Raw genomic sequence first — 17307 nt, 5'->3', positions numbered from 1 at the left:
CCCAAACCCTGCCTCAGGCCTGAGCCCCCTCCAAACCCGGAGCCCCCTCCCACACCCGGAACCCCTCATTTCTGGCCCCACCCCGCAGTTAGAGTCCTCACCCACTCCCGCACCCCAACCCCCGCCCCAGCTCAGTGAAAGTGAGTGAGGGTGGGGGAGAGCAAGCCACCGATGGAGGGGGAATGTAGTGAGTGGGGGTGGGGCCTCAGGGAAGGGGCGGGGCTAGGGTGGTCAGTTTTGTGCCAGTAGAAAGTTGGCAACCCTACATGGGAAGCAGAGAACAGCCAGAGCACAGTGTGCTTCCCACCATGCCCACTCCTCAACTCTGATCAGCCCTCTTTCCTCCCTGTCCTCTACTCCAGGGACTACACTCATGTAGCCCCCTTACATGGAGGGAATTCCCCAGAGTAAAGTTCTGTCCCTTTACACTGCCACAATGACATTGAGGGGCTTCAGCTTAGCAGAAAATGAGCCTCACAAAGTTGCGTTTGGTAAATACAGCAAGGTGAAAGATTGTGTTTAAAGATACACAGAAAGAAAAACGAGGAAAACTTACACCAACATAGTGTGAATTAAATACAAACAGTCGAACACCAAACAAAGCTAACATTCCACAAAATCTCACCAGTTCACAGGGAGTCAACAAGTTCCTGGATCCCTCAAGAGCCACCTTCCCCTCTCCTATTGTCTAATCTAGTCAGTCTGGAAGAAGTTGCTTGTAGGAAACCATGGATATCAAATTCAGCCTATTCAAATGGCTGACTTTTGTTCCTGTCTATACTACACTTTCCAATTAGCGCTACAGAGACAGGTCTTTCTCAAAAAGAGGGCTGGTTGAAAAACAAATGCCTTTCCCACTCTCCTTAACTGTGCTCACTTTGAATAGCGTGTTCTGTTTTGGTCACCTCACTTCAAGTGTTACATAGGACACAACAAAAACAAGAAAAGATCCAGAGAAGGACAACAAAACAAATTAAAGACAACATAGGGATATGTGCACTATACAGGATTGATGCTGTCCAAAAAAACCCTTAAGTCCACTCTTAGGTGAGCCTCTCACACTCCTTGCAAATATTTTAAGCTTAGCTACGACTTAGGGATTGGACGGTGAGATAGGCTTTTATACAAGGAGAAGATACAAAACTGGAAGGTGAATCTGAGTGGTATTGTATGTACTGCTTAAGTCAAACTTTGATGTCTAAAACTCGATCAATCAAAAACAGTTATCTGGAAGTCAAATTTGCTCTCCAAAATTTGGAAGCTTCATGGGACCAGGGCCTCACCATGAACAACTCCTAAAGTCTGCAGGACCAGAACTTCAAAATCTATGAATCTTAAGGAAGTAGGATGGCTCTAACTGCACTCAGGGTTCCTCAACCTAAGTGTAGTCCTTAAAGGTTGCTAGCTAGGCTGCCATCCCAATTACCCTAAAGTTGTAGTGTCCCCTTGCACCCTCAGATAACTGGATTGTACTTTACAGGCAATATACAGTACTTTGGGACTACAGTAGGACCTCAGAGTTAAAACTGACCAGTCAACTACACACCTCATTTAGAACCAGAAGTACACGATCAGGCAGCAGCGCAGACAAAAAAAAATAAAAATAAAAAAAAGCAAATATAGTACAGTACTGTGTTAAACATGAACTACTAAAAAAATTCAGGGAAAGCAGCATTTTTCTTCTGCATAGTAAAGTTTCAAAGCTGTATTAAGTCAATGTTCAGCTGTAAACTTTACAAAGAACAACCATAACGTTTTGTTCAGAGTTACAAACATTTCAGAGTTATGTACAACCTCCATTTCTGAGGTGTTTGTAACTCTGAGGTTCTACTGTATTTGAGGTAAAAGTAATTATAGGTTGTCTTGAAAACATTAGATTTGTATTGGTAAATGTTGATAAATGCCAATTTCCCTGTACACACAAACCAATGAAAATATATTTCCATCAATAATCAAAATTTACAAATAGGCAAAGTAAGAAAAATCTGCTTGAGAACTGTCAGAGCTTTCTTTAAGAATATTTGTGTTTATTTTGACGTGTGATGTTGATAATTTGTGTTTTAACAGCTATAAAGCTTTAACTTTTTGAATCCATGCCTACTGTCATTAAATAATTAATGTTTGACACCCCCCACTGCCTGACCACCACCACCCATAATTTCCCACAACTGTGAACATTTATATGGATAAACTTGGGGAAATGTTTAACACACATATTATTGCAAAACTGAAAATGTAAAAAGATAAAAATAGAAAAAACAATTAAAAGTAAACTATTATCCATCAAAATTATTTAAAATATAAAAATTGAATTTTGCCAAGCCCAATTATAGGCAGGACTGGTACTATTGCCTATTATTAAGGGTGCCCAACACTTCCCATTATCAGGCCCTGTCTTCAGTTACTTATAACTTTGCCAAACTAACTGTTTGACGTTTTCCATGCCACGTGTCTGCCTCAGACTGAATTTTTGTGAAAGTTTCAGCCAAAATTGTTCAGCTAATGCTGAGAAAAAGGCTAGGGGAAACCATGTTGTTCTGCCCAATTTAAAAAATTCTGGTGACCCTTTCTTTGATGAGACATAGCACCCCCATGCTGGGAAGCAGGGCACTTTGGTGGGGGAAGGCCTTTGTGTCAGGGATGTGCCTTTTCTAATCCTTTGAAAATCCACCCAAACTTGGCCACAAATTATAATCCTTTGGGGCGGCGGGATCACAGTTTGCACATGCTGATTTGAGAATTCTTAGATTTTAGCAGCTAAATTCCTTGAAGATTCCATCTGCAATAGGCATGCTCCAGCCTGGAGCAGAGCAGGACTTTCACTGCAATTGCAGCTCTCGACTGCTTCAGGCCATATGCTGGGTCTGAGTCCAGCTCTCGGCACCTGAAGAGATAGCAGGGGAGACTGTCTTTCCTGTGTTCTCCTTGACCCTTCTACTGGGCCCAGACAGAGTGGAGAAGGAAGCTGCCTGATTAGAGTGCAGAGGGGGCAAGAGCCAGATCTGCTGGGGAAGAACAAGGGAGGGAGAGTAGATTAGTACAAGGAACCAGAAGATGGCAGACAGAGTTGCGGGGGAAGACCGAGACTGGCTGAGCAAACAGACTATGACTGGAGTCACAGTGAGAGACTGGAGCTGGGAGTCAGGCAAGGAGACTGGGATTAGGAGCCAGGGAAGAGGGGAGACATATTGCAATTGGACAAGGAACCCAGAGAAGGAGACTGGAACTGGAAACCAGTAGGGATGGGGAATGTGGGCGAGAGAGCCCTCTGGTGACCGGAAGTGGGGTGGAGGAGAAAGAGATTGGATGAAGGAGTCAGGAGGAGGGGAACTGGGACTGGCTGGGCAGCAGGGACTGGGATTAGTAGCCAAGGATGGGGCAGAGACAGGACTTGGATGTGGACAGGTTGAAGGGGACAAGGCAGAAGGGGTCATGGTTGGGAGAATAAGCAGAAGAGTCTGCGCCCACTAGAGCCCCCTCCCCTCCGGAGCCTGGAACAGAACCCAAGATTCCTGAGTCTCACCATTCCTGTGCTGAAAGCAAATAGCTATGAAACCCACTGGCAAAGCCTGTGTCTCATTTCCCTCTAGTGTTGGTCCACCTACTACTGGTATCAGTTACTCCCTTAGCTCAAGTGGCAGAGGTCTGGATGGTAGATCTAAAGGTTCCAGCCACGCGGATGATCCATTTTTGCGTCAATATGACGCCACATGATGGAATTTTGTTGTTTTTTTTTTTTAAACCCTTTTCTCTCTTTTCTGTATGAGATCATGTAGCCAAAGACTGTTTCATAATGCATACTGCACAAGGGGGCCGAATTAAGTTTGCACAAACAACCTTAATTCTGGTATGTCCTGATTTTTGAGTGCTTGACTTTGCAACCTTAATATTGTTCTTTTAACACTGTTTTTGTGTGCAATATTAATATGAATTACATAAACAGACTGAATTTGGTAAGGCGAAAAGAAATAAGACATTTATAAAAAGCACACTGTCACTTAACAGGCCCGATATTTGTCCTAACTGGTTTCTTTTCCATCTATTTGCAAAGTCCATTCGATTCTTTATTTTTCAAAAAGGTTTCAATGCTCTTTTTTCTAGAAGAAAACAAGTCAGCATTAGTAGCTCTCGTGTCTGCAAACAACCCTACAGAAACAATATATGCAACTCCCGCTCTCACAAACCACAAACCAGCATTCACTAGCAAGCCAACAAAAAAAAAAATCTGCACAGCACAGAGATCATAGATAACCCTACAACAACAAATCAGAGCAGTTTCACATAATGTAGACGGAAAATAGATTTAGTGGGAAGGAAAGATTTCTGTTTTCAGGTTCCAGAAAAAATGAGAAATAGGGAGAGCACCTGACTACATTCCTTTTAAATCTATGAGTTTTTTTTAACAAGCAAACTTCTTCCATCTGTGTGCCCCACCATGAGGCCATTTGATTGCTTCTACTCCCTCTACTGAAACCCGAATTCTGTGGCCTAAGAAGCCAACTGGTAAACGGTAACGGTGAGGGTAAGAGGAAAGAAAAGAGAACAGAGTATACTACTTTGTTCTACAAACCCACAAATGAACAGATGCATCTCCCACTGAAATTGTCTCCAGAATCTGACACATGAGCACAATCACTTTACCTGTAAAAGCTAGTTTGAAAATGGAGTTCATCCTCACACAAATGTCTGTTAGCCAGGACATTCTGCTCTCTCATTATTTTCTTCTAGCAGTAGTACGTCCTGTTTTGCAGTAAGTAGATGTCCAATACTTACTGAAATCCCACTCGTCACAAAGAACTCATGTTTTGTTCACGTGGCCAAAAGACATACAGAAGGCACCAAAGGGTCCTTATCCTCAAATGGCTCTTGCTAACTCACCACAGCCCAATGAGCAATACATTTGGATCTTTCACGTTGGGACCTCTTCTTGAAGTAATAACAAAAAGCAATACTTTGCATTTACATAGCACTTTTAATCTGATGACAATGTGTTTCACCATGAGCCTAAGAACCCCACTCTCCTAATTTGCTATCCTGGGCACCAATCACTGTCACCTTTGTCTTTCAAAGTAGAAATGTGCTAAATGAAATAGTTAATTCCTGAGACCGGGATTTGAGCAAATGGCACAGTTGTATCAAATTCCCTTTCCCACCACCTCACTGCTTAGGGATGATTAAATGCAGCGTCTGCCATCCTGAGGCTGCTAAGTGAGTGCCTGGAGCAGTTTGCACTCTGCTCAAATGCGCCTGAAAGTCCTCAGCTGGGTGGTGCAGAGAATAGGTTTTTCAATTCACTCTCTAGGTTCTGATAGGCCCCACTGATTTTTAAGTTCTTCCTCTAAATGCAATAAACACTCTTTAAAATATTCTTACACCTAAGGAAACAAACCAAAGGCCCATATACCCAGCAAGTCCCATTACTAGATTCCTCCTTGGGAGGTTCTGTTGGGGAAATGACCTGCTAGGACTCCTATTCTCACTCACACGTGTGCGCATGCACGCACATACACATCCCTCCATTGCCAACATTGTCTCTGCAGCATTTGAAAAAAGTCCTAGGAGGACAAACCAGGGAAAATGAGGAGAGACAAGGAAATGCCACAGGCACAGAAGCAGCGTAAATTTCAACGGGCACCCTTTTCAGAATAAAAAGAAAACCATGAACATGAGCCCTAGCGTGAAGAGAAGTACAAAGGCTTTCAGATAGTCTGTGCACATGGTGAAAGGGACTCCAAACCGAACAGCAGAGAAGAGAGCTTGCCCAGGGGAGATGGAGACGCCATACAGCAAAAAGGTGCGGGTGGGCTAGAGGAGAGAAACACACATCATCTAGGGAGGGGTGCTTGTGAAGGAACAGGGAGAATTTAGAGCCATTCACCATACAAGAGGGGGAGAAGAGGTGTTTAAAGGGGGAAAAGAGGGGTTTGGCAGCATACAACTCTCCTGAGGGAGAGGGAGAGAGACAATCTCACCACACAGTGCAAGAGGAGGTAGAGTTGTCCTGGGATTGAGTCTTCCTTACAGACAGTTCAGACAAAGGAGGACAGTTTCATATAATAGAATGCACTGTTTATTTTTAGGTAGTACAAGATAGCCCTCCTTACCCGGCCTCCTGTCTCCACCCTGCCTAATGTATAGCACCCGACTAATCCCAATAGAGGGTGCAGACAAAGGTTCATTTTATCTGGTCATTACTGTAAGGGTGGGTTGGGAAAGATAGGGAGAGAGATTGAGGCAAAGGAATGAGATGGGCACAGAGAGAGGCCTTTAATGAGTCAGAAAGCTGCTCAGATTCAAATACGATCTCCATTTAAGGAGCTCTGCATTTGTTTTCAAAAAAAGCAGAGACTGGGTGAGCAACTTCTGGCTGCAGAAGGTTGTCTCTCAGACTGGCGCGGCGCGGGTCTGGAAAGGAAAGGGTTATAGAAGGGGGAAGGGAAGAAACAATCTCTGGAAAAAATGAGGCCGCTGCTAGTCCGTTTTAACAGGAACATAAATTAGTCTCAAACCCACAAACCCCACCACCTCTCTGAGTCCTGGACAGAGCGTAGTGAGTCAAGCACGTGCCAAGATAAACGGTCCTAGCTGGAGTCTCAGAGGGGTGCTGGGGGGAGGGGGCATGCTGGCAGAGAATGGAGTGAAGTCACTTCTGATGGTGTCACAAAATGGAGACTAGTAATCCTACAAGGAGATCCAGGACTCACACGAAAAGGAATACCAGACCCTCAGATGCTACTGCCTGTACCCGCCACAAAATGCAGAGCTGCCATCCCCTACCCCATGACATGTTAGAGAGAAAATGGGGCACTGCAGTTTGAAGAAAGCAGCTCTCTTGTGTCTGGCTTTAATTACAGCAAACATCCCCTCCCCCCACCTAGGAACAAGAACCGTGAGCAGGCAGCAGCCCAGGTGAAAGGCTCCATCCCTCCAAGCTACAGGGGAGTGGGGGGGAGCAAACAATGGAACGGGTGATTCATTACAAAGGAATACACTCCAGAATTGCCTGCTGCCACATGGGCTTGCTGAACTCCTTAAAGGGACAGCAGCCCCTTTTCTCTTTTCCCAGATGTTCAACACCTTCCCCCTCTCTCAGCCCTGATGGGAAACAGATTCTAAGGAAAATGCCAGCACGGCACAGGGCTGTCCAAGAAAGGGAGGGCTTTGTGTTTCACAGAAACTAGCAATCTTACCATGCACTGCAGAGAGAAAAGCCCTTTAACATATAATCTTTTCCTCTCCACCCAAGACTTTCCCTTTCATCTGCAATTAGCACATGACATACTGGGCCTGGTTTATACTCATTTTCACTGATTTAGGATTAAGGGAATCAGGGCACATTCTGCTAATGAACTGGAGCTCAAATTCTCATTAGCAATCTTGATTTCCTATTTTAAAAGCATATCAGAATCTCCTGTTTCTACCCATCACTATTTCTAGCCCCGATCTCCTCCCATTTTTGTCTTTTTAAATGGCCCATCATACATCTAATCTCACTCTCGCACTTCCAGGGAGATTGGGGAGATTGTTCCCTAAAATATAGCAAACCAGACTACCTTGTTTTGAGATGTTCCAAAAAGCAGGTGTGCAGCAGATTGTGTGTGTAGTGCTGTCATATTCACACACACTAACTGCTATAAGCTTAACACAAATCACTTGCTTTTCATACATAAAGGTTCAAAGTCCCACTGGAATAAACAGGGCTTTCGCTCACAGGCTTTGAACAGGGTCACTGCAATACACAGAACCAGAGACTCAGTAAGAATAACGTGGGCGAGGATGCTGTTCTGGATGCCCCGTTATTCTAGACCATATAACACCCCAAACCTGCAGCAAAGTAACATATAGGGCCAGACTATAAGCAGCCCATGCAGTCTCCCTAAAAGACGGCAGTACTTAATGGATGAATTTACCCCACTGTGTTCCTACATTTGAGTAAATCGCTACCAGTCAGTCGTTCAGAGACCCTCAGAGAAAGACGAAGCCTGAGCTTTCAGACCCTTCTGGTTATTTTAATTTGGATTTCTCTCATATCAGAATGTAAACATGCAACTTCCACCCAGCAAATGTATCCTTGAAATTACACACACTTAAGACATTGTAATTCAAGGTCAACCAAGACTAGTAATTCATGGGTTTGACGTCTTCTCCCACACGCCTGTGAATTAATGGTTCTTTGGGAAAGGCAATAGTCCAGACTTCCCTCACCTGGTTTATTAGGGTGTCCCCAGAACCCGTTGATAGGTTTATAATTTTTCTGTTTAACGTTGTACTACAAGAATCCCATACTGCCAAGCTTCTGCATGTCTCTATGCCAACGTTCCGTCTCAGGTTTTCTGGCCATATGCACACACTTACTGTGCACACTTGTAATTGGGGGCATAGGCACACACATGCACAACTGCACATATATACACACAATATAGACCTAGACCATGTGCACCATAACTACACACAATAAGGTCACATCACACACACAAACATGGTAACCCCTCTTCCCACACATACAACCACACACACACACGGAGGAACACAGGCTATGTACATACAACTGTACAATAACTGCACATTCTACAGGCACACTACAGCTACACACAACTGGACACTGACTGTTAAGACACCGTTTTAGGACCATTCGGTAACTAAATGGAGGCAGAAAGTCTCAGGAGATCACTAAAAGCCCTCTGCTAACAGAAAGCCCTGGTCTGGATGAAAGGGCACACTGATGGAGATGACGACTATGACAGTGAAAGCAGAAGAGGGGGCTGGGGACAGGGAGCCCTGGAAAATGCCTTAGAGCGGACAGAGACCTTCCTATCTTTTAGCCATTGACAATCAATGCAAGGCGAGAGAGAATGAAGGGGTCAAAACTGGTATCACCACTTCTTGTGGCTGTCTCATACTAAGCCAAATATCTATGAAATGTCCCCTTGCAGTGGGACAGGCACAGTCTCAGCAATGTTCATAACAAACATGTATCCAGTTAGAGCTAAGGGGAGTTAAGAATGGATGTGTATATGTGAAATTGGAATGTTTTCCAAATAATGCTGAGCTCCAAAGAAAAACAGCACTCACCAACCCCAGATCTGATGAAAAGTTCCCTCTGCTAGACCTCTCCTCCCCCCCCCACTCCCCTTGGGAATATCCCCCAAAGGTTTCCGGCTCTGCACAGCACTGCAGGGCATTATATAATGTCTAACGGTAAAGGATTCCAGCTCCTGCGATGCCACTTCCTCCTCCTCTCCTTACCCTCTCCTTATGGTGGCGACTTGGCGATTCCATGCCCAGAAAATCCTAGAACAAGTAGTGGCCTTAAAAGGTGGGCACTGTCCGATTAAATCTCCTCACAGGGTGGGAGAAAGATGATGGTTCCAGACCCTGGGTAAGTTCCCTCACAAATGTCAGTTGCCCTCAACATGAGCACTTTCTCCTTCCTAAACTGTAATCAGTCCCATTCCCATTTCCACATCCCTTAAAGAAGGGTCCATCGCTTGGAGGGTAACCAGCAGAGCCACCTGAGGACGGGGATGTTTACCTTTCTGCTTGTCAGAAACAAGCCATTAAAATGCAGATGTAGCCTCCCTTGAAAGAAGATATACATATGCCCCCCATGCATTCTGCTCTCTAGAGGGCACTAAAAAGCTAAATTAGTTGTCAAAGACAAGGGGCTTCAAATCCCATGCCCAGTAAATATGCAGAGGACCCCCATCTGCTGGGGCCTGTGCTGCCAACAGAGCCAAAAAATGAATCGCTCTCCACAAGACGCCCCAGCCACTGAGTGAAGGAGTTAAATTCCAGCTCCCAAGCCAAAATAGGAGAGGTGAAAGGGAGTGAGGTCCAACCCCCTAGTAATTCTCCTGTGAACCTGGAAAGCGAAGCCCCTGGTTTCATGGCAGTTCTGTGAGAATCCCTCTGTACCTCTGCAGTCCCTCTCCCTCCCTCTCAACATCAAGACAAAGAGGTAGACAAATCCCCACAGGGTCTTTCCTGAGCTGCAGCTGCACAGCACAGGAAACAGGAATCTGCTATGGAGCAGGGGTGGAGGGGTAGCTACACACACACATACACACACCATGCAGATCAATCGTCCTGCGGCTCAGAACACTAAAAGCTGCTTTTTCCAGCAGGCGAGAGCTCTGCAAGAAGCCTCTCAATTCCCCGCTATTCAGAGTTGCAGGGGGAGACAGCGCAGACAGCAGCAGGGAACACAAACCTTACCTGAGTTACCATTTTCTTTTTCTCCATAAACCAAACCGGAGTAAGAGACAAGTGGGAGGAAAAAAACCCTTCGAGATGGATATGGTAGAAGCTCCTTGGCTCTTTGCTTTTCACCCTGCCCTCGTGTGGCTCTTATGAGCTCGTGGGGTTTTCCCTTTCGCCCGTTTTCCTCCCTTTCTTCTCTAGTGTTTCTTCCTTTCTTTTCTCTTCCTCTCTGGCTGCCTCTCCCTCTCCCCCTCTCCCCCCCGCCTCCAGCTCCCTCCCATATCTCAGCCAGATGGCTGATGGAAGCCCCACCCCCGAATGCCTAAGGTAATTAATCAGAGCAGGGTCCCGCCTCCTCCTCCATCCCCGCCTGGCCTGCTGACATATCCAATTCAGAGACACACAGAGGCCTTTTGGAGGCTGCGACTCTGGAAGCCAGTGTGCGCGCTCTGTGTGTGGGGCTGGAGGAAAGGGATGTGTGCGTATATGGGCATGTGTGCGCTCAGCTATTGGGTGTGTGCCCATGTAGGCAAGCAGAGATGCACCAGGAGGGTAGGCTAGTCACTGAAACAGAACGAACCTGAGAACTGCCCAGGGTGGTTTTCCCCTCAAGTACAATTTCTCTCACACCGAAGGGCCCACAGCCCTGAAGGTTACAAATAATGTTGCAGCTGGCAATATGAAATATTTAATTACAGTCAGGCACATGCCTACACTGTTGTCTCATATTTCTAATGTGCCTAGATGTTGGTATTTAAGTGACAAGGATTCCCCACAATTACCAAGGCACAACTGCCAATACACACACTTCCTGAGTTGTGTCCCCTGTAGGGCCTGCAGAATCCCCATAAACAAATAGGGCAGAGGTGGCATTGAAAACTATCTGATCCTTAAATAATGGGCACATTAGTTAGATGAGAGAAAAATCTAGCCGTGTGGAAACAAAAAGTATTATACAGAACAAAACAAATCTTCTTTCCCAATATGACAAAATGTGACCCATGAAAGTAAAACTAAAATATTGTCTATGCCCACTTGTACCCATGGTTTCAAACAGCTCCATATTAGGCCAGGGAACTACCACTTCTATTTCACCAAGCCAGCCTGAGTCCTGGATCAAACACAGCCTGGCAATGGGCGATCACACCTGAAAAGCTATTGCCTGACCGTCCAATACTTTTACACAGACCTCCCATCACAGAAGTTAAAGTGACTGGATTAGAGATTACACATGAAACTGGATGCGATGCCAAAGAAAAAGTCTGCATTAATAGTATTTCCTTCATACTATGGACATCACTGAATTCTTTCCCAGGCTCCTCCATCTATCTTAGGTGTTTATTTGGCCCCCTTAGCCACAGTAGCTAAGTGCCCCACAATTTTTAACATATTTATCCTTCCAACATCCCATGTGAGATACCATAATCCTCCTTTTACAGAAAGGGAACAGAGGCAGAGAGCAATTGATTTGCCCAAGGTCACACAGGGAGTCTGCAACAAGTCGAGAATTGAACCTAGGCCTCCCAAATCCCAGATTAGTGTCAACCACTGAACCATCCTTCCTTATCATCCTACCACTTTCACATCTCCTCAAGAATAAAACCAACCGAGCACCAAATCCCTTCCAAGCCACTATAGGCACCGACTCCGTGGGTGCTCGGGGCTGGAGCACCCACTTGGAAAAAATGGTGGGTGCTGAGTACCCACCGGCAGCCTCCCCATCAGCTCCCTTCAACCCCCCCCCGCCTGCTGGTGGGCCCCGCGGATCAGCACCTCCACCCTTCCTCCTCCTAGGGTGACGAGATGTCCCGATTTTATAGGGACAGTCCCAATTTTTGGGTCTTTTTCTTATATAGGCTCCTATTACCCCCTATCCCCGTTCCGATTTTTAACATTTACTGTCTGGTCACCCTACCTCCCACACGCTGCAAAGAGCTGTTTCACGGCATGCAGGGAGGCTGGGAGGAGGAGCAAGGACACAGCGCGCGTGGGGGAGGGGGCGGAGCAGGAAGATGCAGGGCGGGAGTGGGGCAGCATGGGGGTGGGGCCTGGGGCAGAGCCAGGGATTGAGTACCACCACCCCCCGGCACTTTGGAAAGTTGGCACTTGTGAAAGCCACTCCTTCAAACAAAATAGCTTATACCCAAGGCCCCATGCACTCTGTGATACAATGGGAGCAAATTCCACTGAAACAACCTCTAAATCCTGCAGCAATATTTGTTCATTCTTTCATCCCCATCCATTCACCTTCATGCTAACACACACAATTATGGCTTACGGTTGGAAAATACTTTTTTCTTTATCCTCCCACACTCCCAGGTGCATAGGGCATCCACCAGTTTCCACCATTTATTTTGGTCTTCTGCTGGTCTGTTTGGACTTCTGAGTGTCATGCTGATGCATTTGGCCTCTCTCTCTATTGTTCTGCGTGTTTCTTTTGATCACTTTTTTTCTCCTTCCAGGCGGCATCCAAATCATCACTTGATGTGGAAGTCATGTCAGTGGCATCCATAAAGCATGTCCTAAATATGTCTATCATCATCTTATTACCATGTTTGATGCTTTAGGTTGGTTTGCTCTACTTAGAATTTCTGACGTTGCAAGAACCTCTTTCCATTGTACTCTGAAGGTCTTCTGCAGGCATTTACTTAGAATGAGTTGATCTTCTCTCTGTTGTAGATTTCAATGCCTCTGCTCCATATGGAGAACAGACATGATGCCAGTATTAAAAATTCGTATCGGCACCCATTATGCTACTTTTCCAAATCTTTTCAAGTTTATGAAAGTTGTTTGCTGCTTTTGAGATTTGTTGATATATAACTTTGTGTCACCATCATTGTACATCTCACTCCGTAGATAAGTCAGTCATTTTACCTCTTCTAGTGTCTCTCCGTCTATCCTGATGGTTGCTTTTGGGACACTAATAGCTATTATATATATATATTGTGTGTACACACACACAGTCTTCCCGTTGATAAACAAACCAACCTGTTCTGCTATGCCTGCCAAAAGCTGGGTCTTCTCTTCCATTAAGCAATGTGTTGAACTAAGCAGGTCAGTATCATCAGCAAAATGAGGTAATCCAATTGTGCTTAATCACTTGTCTATAAAATTCTCCATTTGCCTTCTGTTGTTACTTTCTTCATGACATAGTCAATGACCAGTGCAAACAACAGTGTTAACAAAATACACCCTTGCTTTATTCCAGGTGTCACTGCAAACCATTGGCTAATGTTACCATCTCTAACTGTACATTCGGCACCATCATATAGATAACTAATTATTCTAATTACTTTTGCTGGTGTTCCATAATATGCCATAATTCTCCAGACACTGTTTCTGTGTACACTGTCAAAGGCATTCTGGAAATCTATAAAACTGATCTTAAGAGGTGCTTGCTGCTCCACACTTGGTTTTATAATATGCCTGAAAACAATATGGTCTGTACATGATCTCAATGGTCTAAAACCTGATTGTTCCTCTGTAAATTGGAGATCTATTTGTTTCTTGATACATTGAAGGATGATATTGCATGTGATTTTTCCCAGGCACTGAAAGTAATGTGATTCCTCTCCAGATGTTGCCATTCGGTAGGTCACCCTTCTATGGCAATTTTACTCTAAGGCCTCTCTTCCCCTGGGTTGGGTTCTTTCCTTCATTCCATATTCTAGCCAAAAACACAAGTCAGGAGGGTTGTTTCATCACTTGTTTTGAACATCTCTCTTCCACTATTGTTGTCTATCTTCTCCAGCTGCTTTCCCATTTTTGAGTTTACTGATGATTCTTCTAATGTCTTCCATTTTAATATCGCCTAAATCAATATCAAGCTCTAGTGGTAGGTCTTTATCACATATTTCTAGTAGTTCGCTTGGTCTTGGTCTATTTAAAACAACCTGAAAATCTTTTCCTTTGTTGTTCTTCTGTACTAAGAGTCTACCTATTTGCATCTTTCATAGGGCCTCCGGTATTGCTAAATATTCCTGTTAGCTGTTTGATTGTCTTATACAAGGTAATATGGCCACCTCTTTGGCTAGTATCTTCAGCCTCTCAATAATTTCTATCAATACATGCCCTGTATCCCTCCTGGCTCTCCTTTCTGTCTCTCATCTAGAATTCTGTATTCTTGCTATTTTACTCCTGGGGGAATTCTGCAACAAAAAATTAAAAATTCTATGCACAATATTTTAAAATTCTGCATATTTTATCAAAATAACACAAGTTTCAATTATTTTTGGTCATTTATTTCAAAATACCTGTTAGCAAATATGTCTGTAACAATACAGACAGCAAAAAAAGATTCAGGAAATGTTTATTGACAAATAGATTCCTTACTAGGCATATTAATACAGAACACTGAGTAATAATTCATTTAAACTACAATAGAGAACCGTATTTTCCACACCCCTCAAAAGCAGTGCAAAGGCTTGGGGGAGTCAGGGGTAACAGAGGAGCTGAGGGAGAGGGAAGTAAATTGCTGGAAAGGAGCCTGGGTGTGAACTTGGAGAGCTGTTGGGTATGGGTGGGAAAAGTATGGAACAGGATTTTTTGGGGGGGGGAGGGGGGGGAGAATTGTTAGGGAGCTTCCCCCATGCAGACCCTGGCTGACCCCTAGCCTCTCCCATTCAGTCATGCCCATCTGCCTCTGTCCCTATGTATTCCTACACCCCATGTGTCCTTGCACCCCCTGTTCACGTGTCCCACCACCTCCACTCAGACACCCACTCCCCCATCCCCATGTGTCTCTGTGCCCCCCACTCAGCCACTCCCCTGTCCCCATGTGTCTCTGTGCCCCCACTTAGCCACCCCGTCCCTATGTAGCTCTGCATCCCCTCCCCCAACACCATGTGGCCCTGCATCTCCCTCCCCTCTGTGGCCCTTTGCCTCCACTCCCATTCAGCCCCTGCCCCAAGTCTGTCCTCTCCCACTAGCCCTAATGAGCCCATGTCTGACCACCATCCCCAGCACCCCACGCTGTCTGCCTCCCCATAGCCCCTGTCTCCCCACCTAGCCTAACAGGTGCTGCGAAAAAGGCAGGCTCTCTCTCTTCCCTAGCTGGCGGGGAGCTGCTGCTTTGTTCTATTGCCACAGCGCCCTCTCGTGGGGAAAAGATGGAACTACAGCAACATTTCAGCAGAAGCTTTTTTCTGCACAAAAAATTAAAAATATGCACAGCTCATTAATTATGCAGATACGCAGTAGCGTAGAATTCCCCCAGGAGCACTATCTGCTTGTCTCCTCACATATCTTAGCATGCATGTGTTTTTGCTTTGTATTACTTTTCTTTTCCACTGCTGCCCAAGTAGCATTGCTAATCCATTCTTCCCCTTTGGATTTCATTGTTACTAGAGCTATCTTTGCACTTTCTAGATAGCACAAACTGAAGTACAGCGTATCAATGACGTTGTTTTCATCTGTTGATTCCATTAGAACACTGAACCTGTTCTTCAGCTCAAGCTGAAAAGCACTTGTATTTGAATCTTTTAACTGCGCACTGTTGATGCATGGTCTCCTTTTAACCTTCTTCATCCTCTAAACTGATCTTCAATTTAGCAATATAAAGCAATATAAATACATTGACCAAAGAGTTGTAAAACCTTCCTAAAATGCAGAAATGATCTATCTGGATCTTTGTAGTACCATCTGGGGAGTTCCATAAGGAAATATTGTTCCACCTACCACTAGTTATTCATATCTATTAATCGTTCACCATTTTGGTTCATGTCCAAACCCCTGCTGCACTTGCCCATAACTTTATTCAACCCATCACTGTTGCTTCCAGCCTTTGCAGAAAAATCACCCATAATCACTACCATATCATGTTTATCATGGAAAATACTTATTGGAGTAAATTTCATCTATCATTATTTTTGAGGGGGTTTTGTTGTTGTCACTGTTATTTCCTATATGTGGCCTGGCTCCATTCCCCTGGCCTTGGCTCACACAATGTTGTCCAGGAGACCAAATTCAGAACCTTCTTCAAGTTTACCAGTGAAAGCAGGCATTGGAAGGGGGAGGGGGGAGCGTGGAAAGACATGACATCTGTCTCCTTGGCTTCCTAGGTTTCTGCTGCTGCACTGTTCTTCAAGCTGCCTAGCTCACCAACCTACACTACTTCTGGGTGCTCTGGCTTCCCCACCATTACTGCTTGCTTGAGTGGAACAGTGCCTGAAGCATGTACTGTAATCCAATTACCTCCCTCTCACAAATAAAGTTGGAGAGCAAGAGGCAGCTGCTGGCAGGCACATCCCAGCAAGGCAAGGAGGCAGAAAACAAAATGTCAGGTGGGCAGTTGCAGGAAAATGGTGAATTCTATGACATCTTGGAAAAGAACCAAACTCCATGGCTGCGGAACTCTTGAGTCCGAGGGCCTTGACTGAGGTGAATAGGGCAGTTCACGCCTCTCAAAGCTATTGTTTCAGGATGTCTGCAGACTCAAGCATACAACATTATACTGATTTATACTTCGTTTGGATTTCCAAAGTTCTCTCTGCAACTGTAAAGGCTAGAAACAGACTTTCTTTGAAAGAAAGCTCAGATTGTGGAGCACAATTTTGGCAGTTATCTGTAACCAGACAATCTTAACTAAAATTAGAAACTCAGCCTCAGAATTTAACATTTCAGTATAACAAATATTCCCCAAGTTCTCTGCCTCAGGCAGAAGCTTGAGAGAAGAGATTGGCTTAAAATGGGCTCTACTGAATCAATAAAAAAAAAATGTACTCCAAAATCAAAAAAGTCCTCTACTGAAAGCACCTTGCTGCCAGCCCCCAACATTTAAAAAATGTTAACTTAGGCACTTCAGCTGATTTAAAATATCGTGAAGGAACAGAGAGAGTAAGGCGATTTCTTGGTTAACCAGGCCTCAAAACACACAGGGATTTAAGGGTCAGTATCACACTCTGAATTGAACCTAGAAGTGAATAAGAAGCCAGTGCAGTCTGTGGAGCACTGATATAATATGCTATCTATGGCTATATCTGCTAAATAAGCAAAAAAGCATATTCAGCACAAGCTACAGTTTCAAAGTGATTCTGAACAGTCGCCCCATGTACCATATTGCAATCTGGAGGTCACAAAAACACGGATAACTCAGCCAGAGCCATGTCT

At 44.7% G+C, this 17307-nt stretch overlaps 1 protein-coding gene across 13 annotated transcripts in view; it reads right to left on the bottom strand.

Moving 5' to 3' along the window:
- The window catches only part of RBFOX2 (RNA binding fox-1 homolog 2), a 241746-nt gene that overhangs the window by 86948 nt on the left and 137491 nt on the right, over positions 1 to 17307 (bottom strand). Inside the window, exon 1 of one of the 13 annotated variants that reach the window (XM_024200562.2) lies at positions 10216 to 10412. The exons of the other annotated variants lie outside the window; for them this stretch is intronic. Coding sequence (XP_024056330.1) covers positions 10216 to 10242 — 27 coding nt within the window. The 5' untranslated portion in view covers positions 10243 to 10412. Of the gene's footprint in view, positions 1 to 10215; positions 10413 to 17307 lie in introns of those variants that run through there. 13 annotated transcript variants of the gene reach the window in all.

Source organism: Terrapene carolina, unplaced genomic scaffold (genome assembly GCF_002925995.2).
Source record: "Terrapene carolina triunguis isolate 2854851 unplaced genomic scaffold, T_m_triunguis-2.0 Scaffold247, whole genome shotgun sequence".
NCBI lineage: Eukaryota > Metazoa > Chordata > Testudines > Emydidae > Terrapene > Terrapene triunguis.
This window is presented reverse-complemented; position numbering and strand designations above follow the sequence as displayed.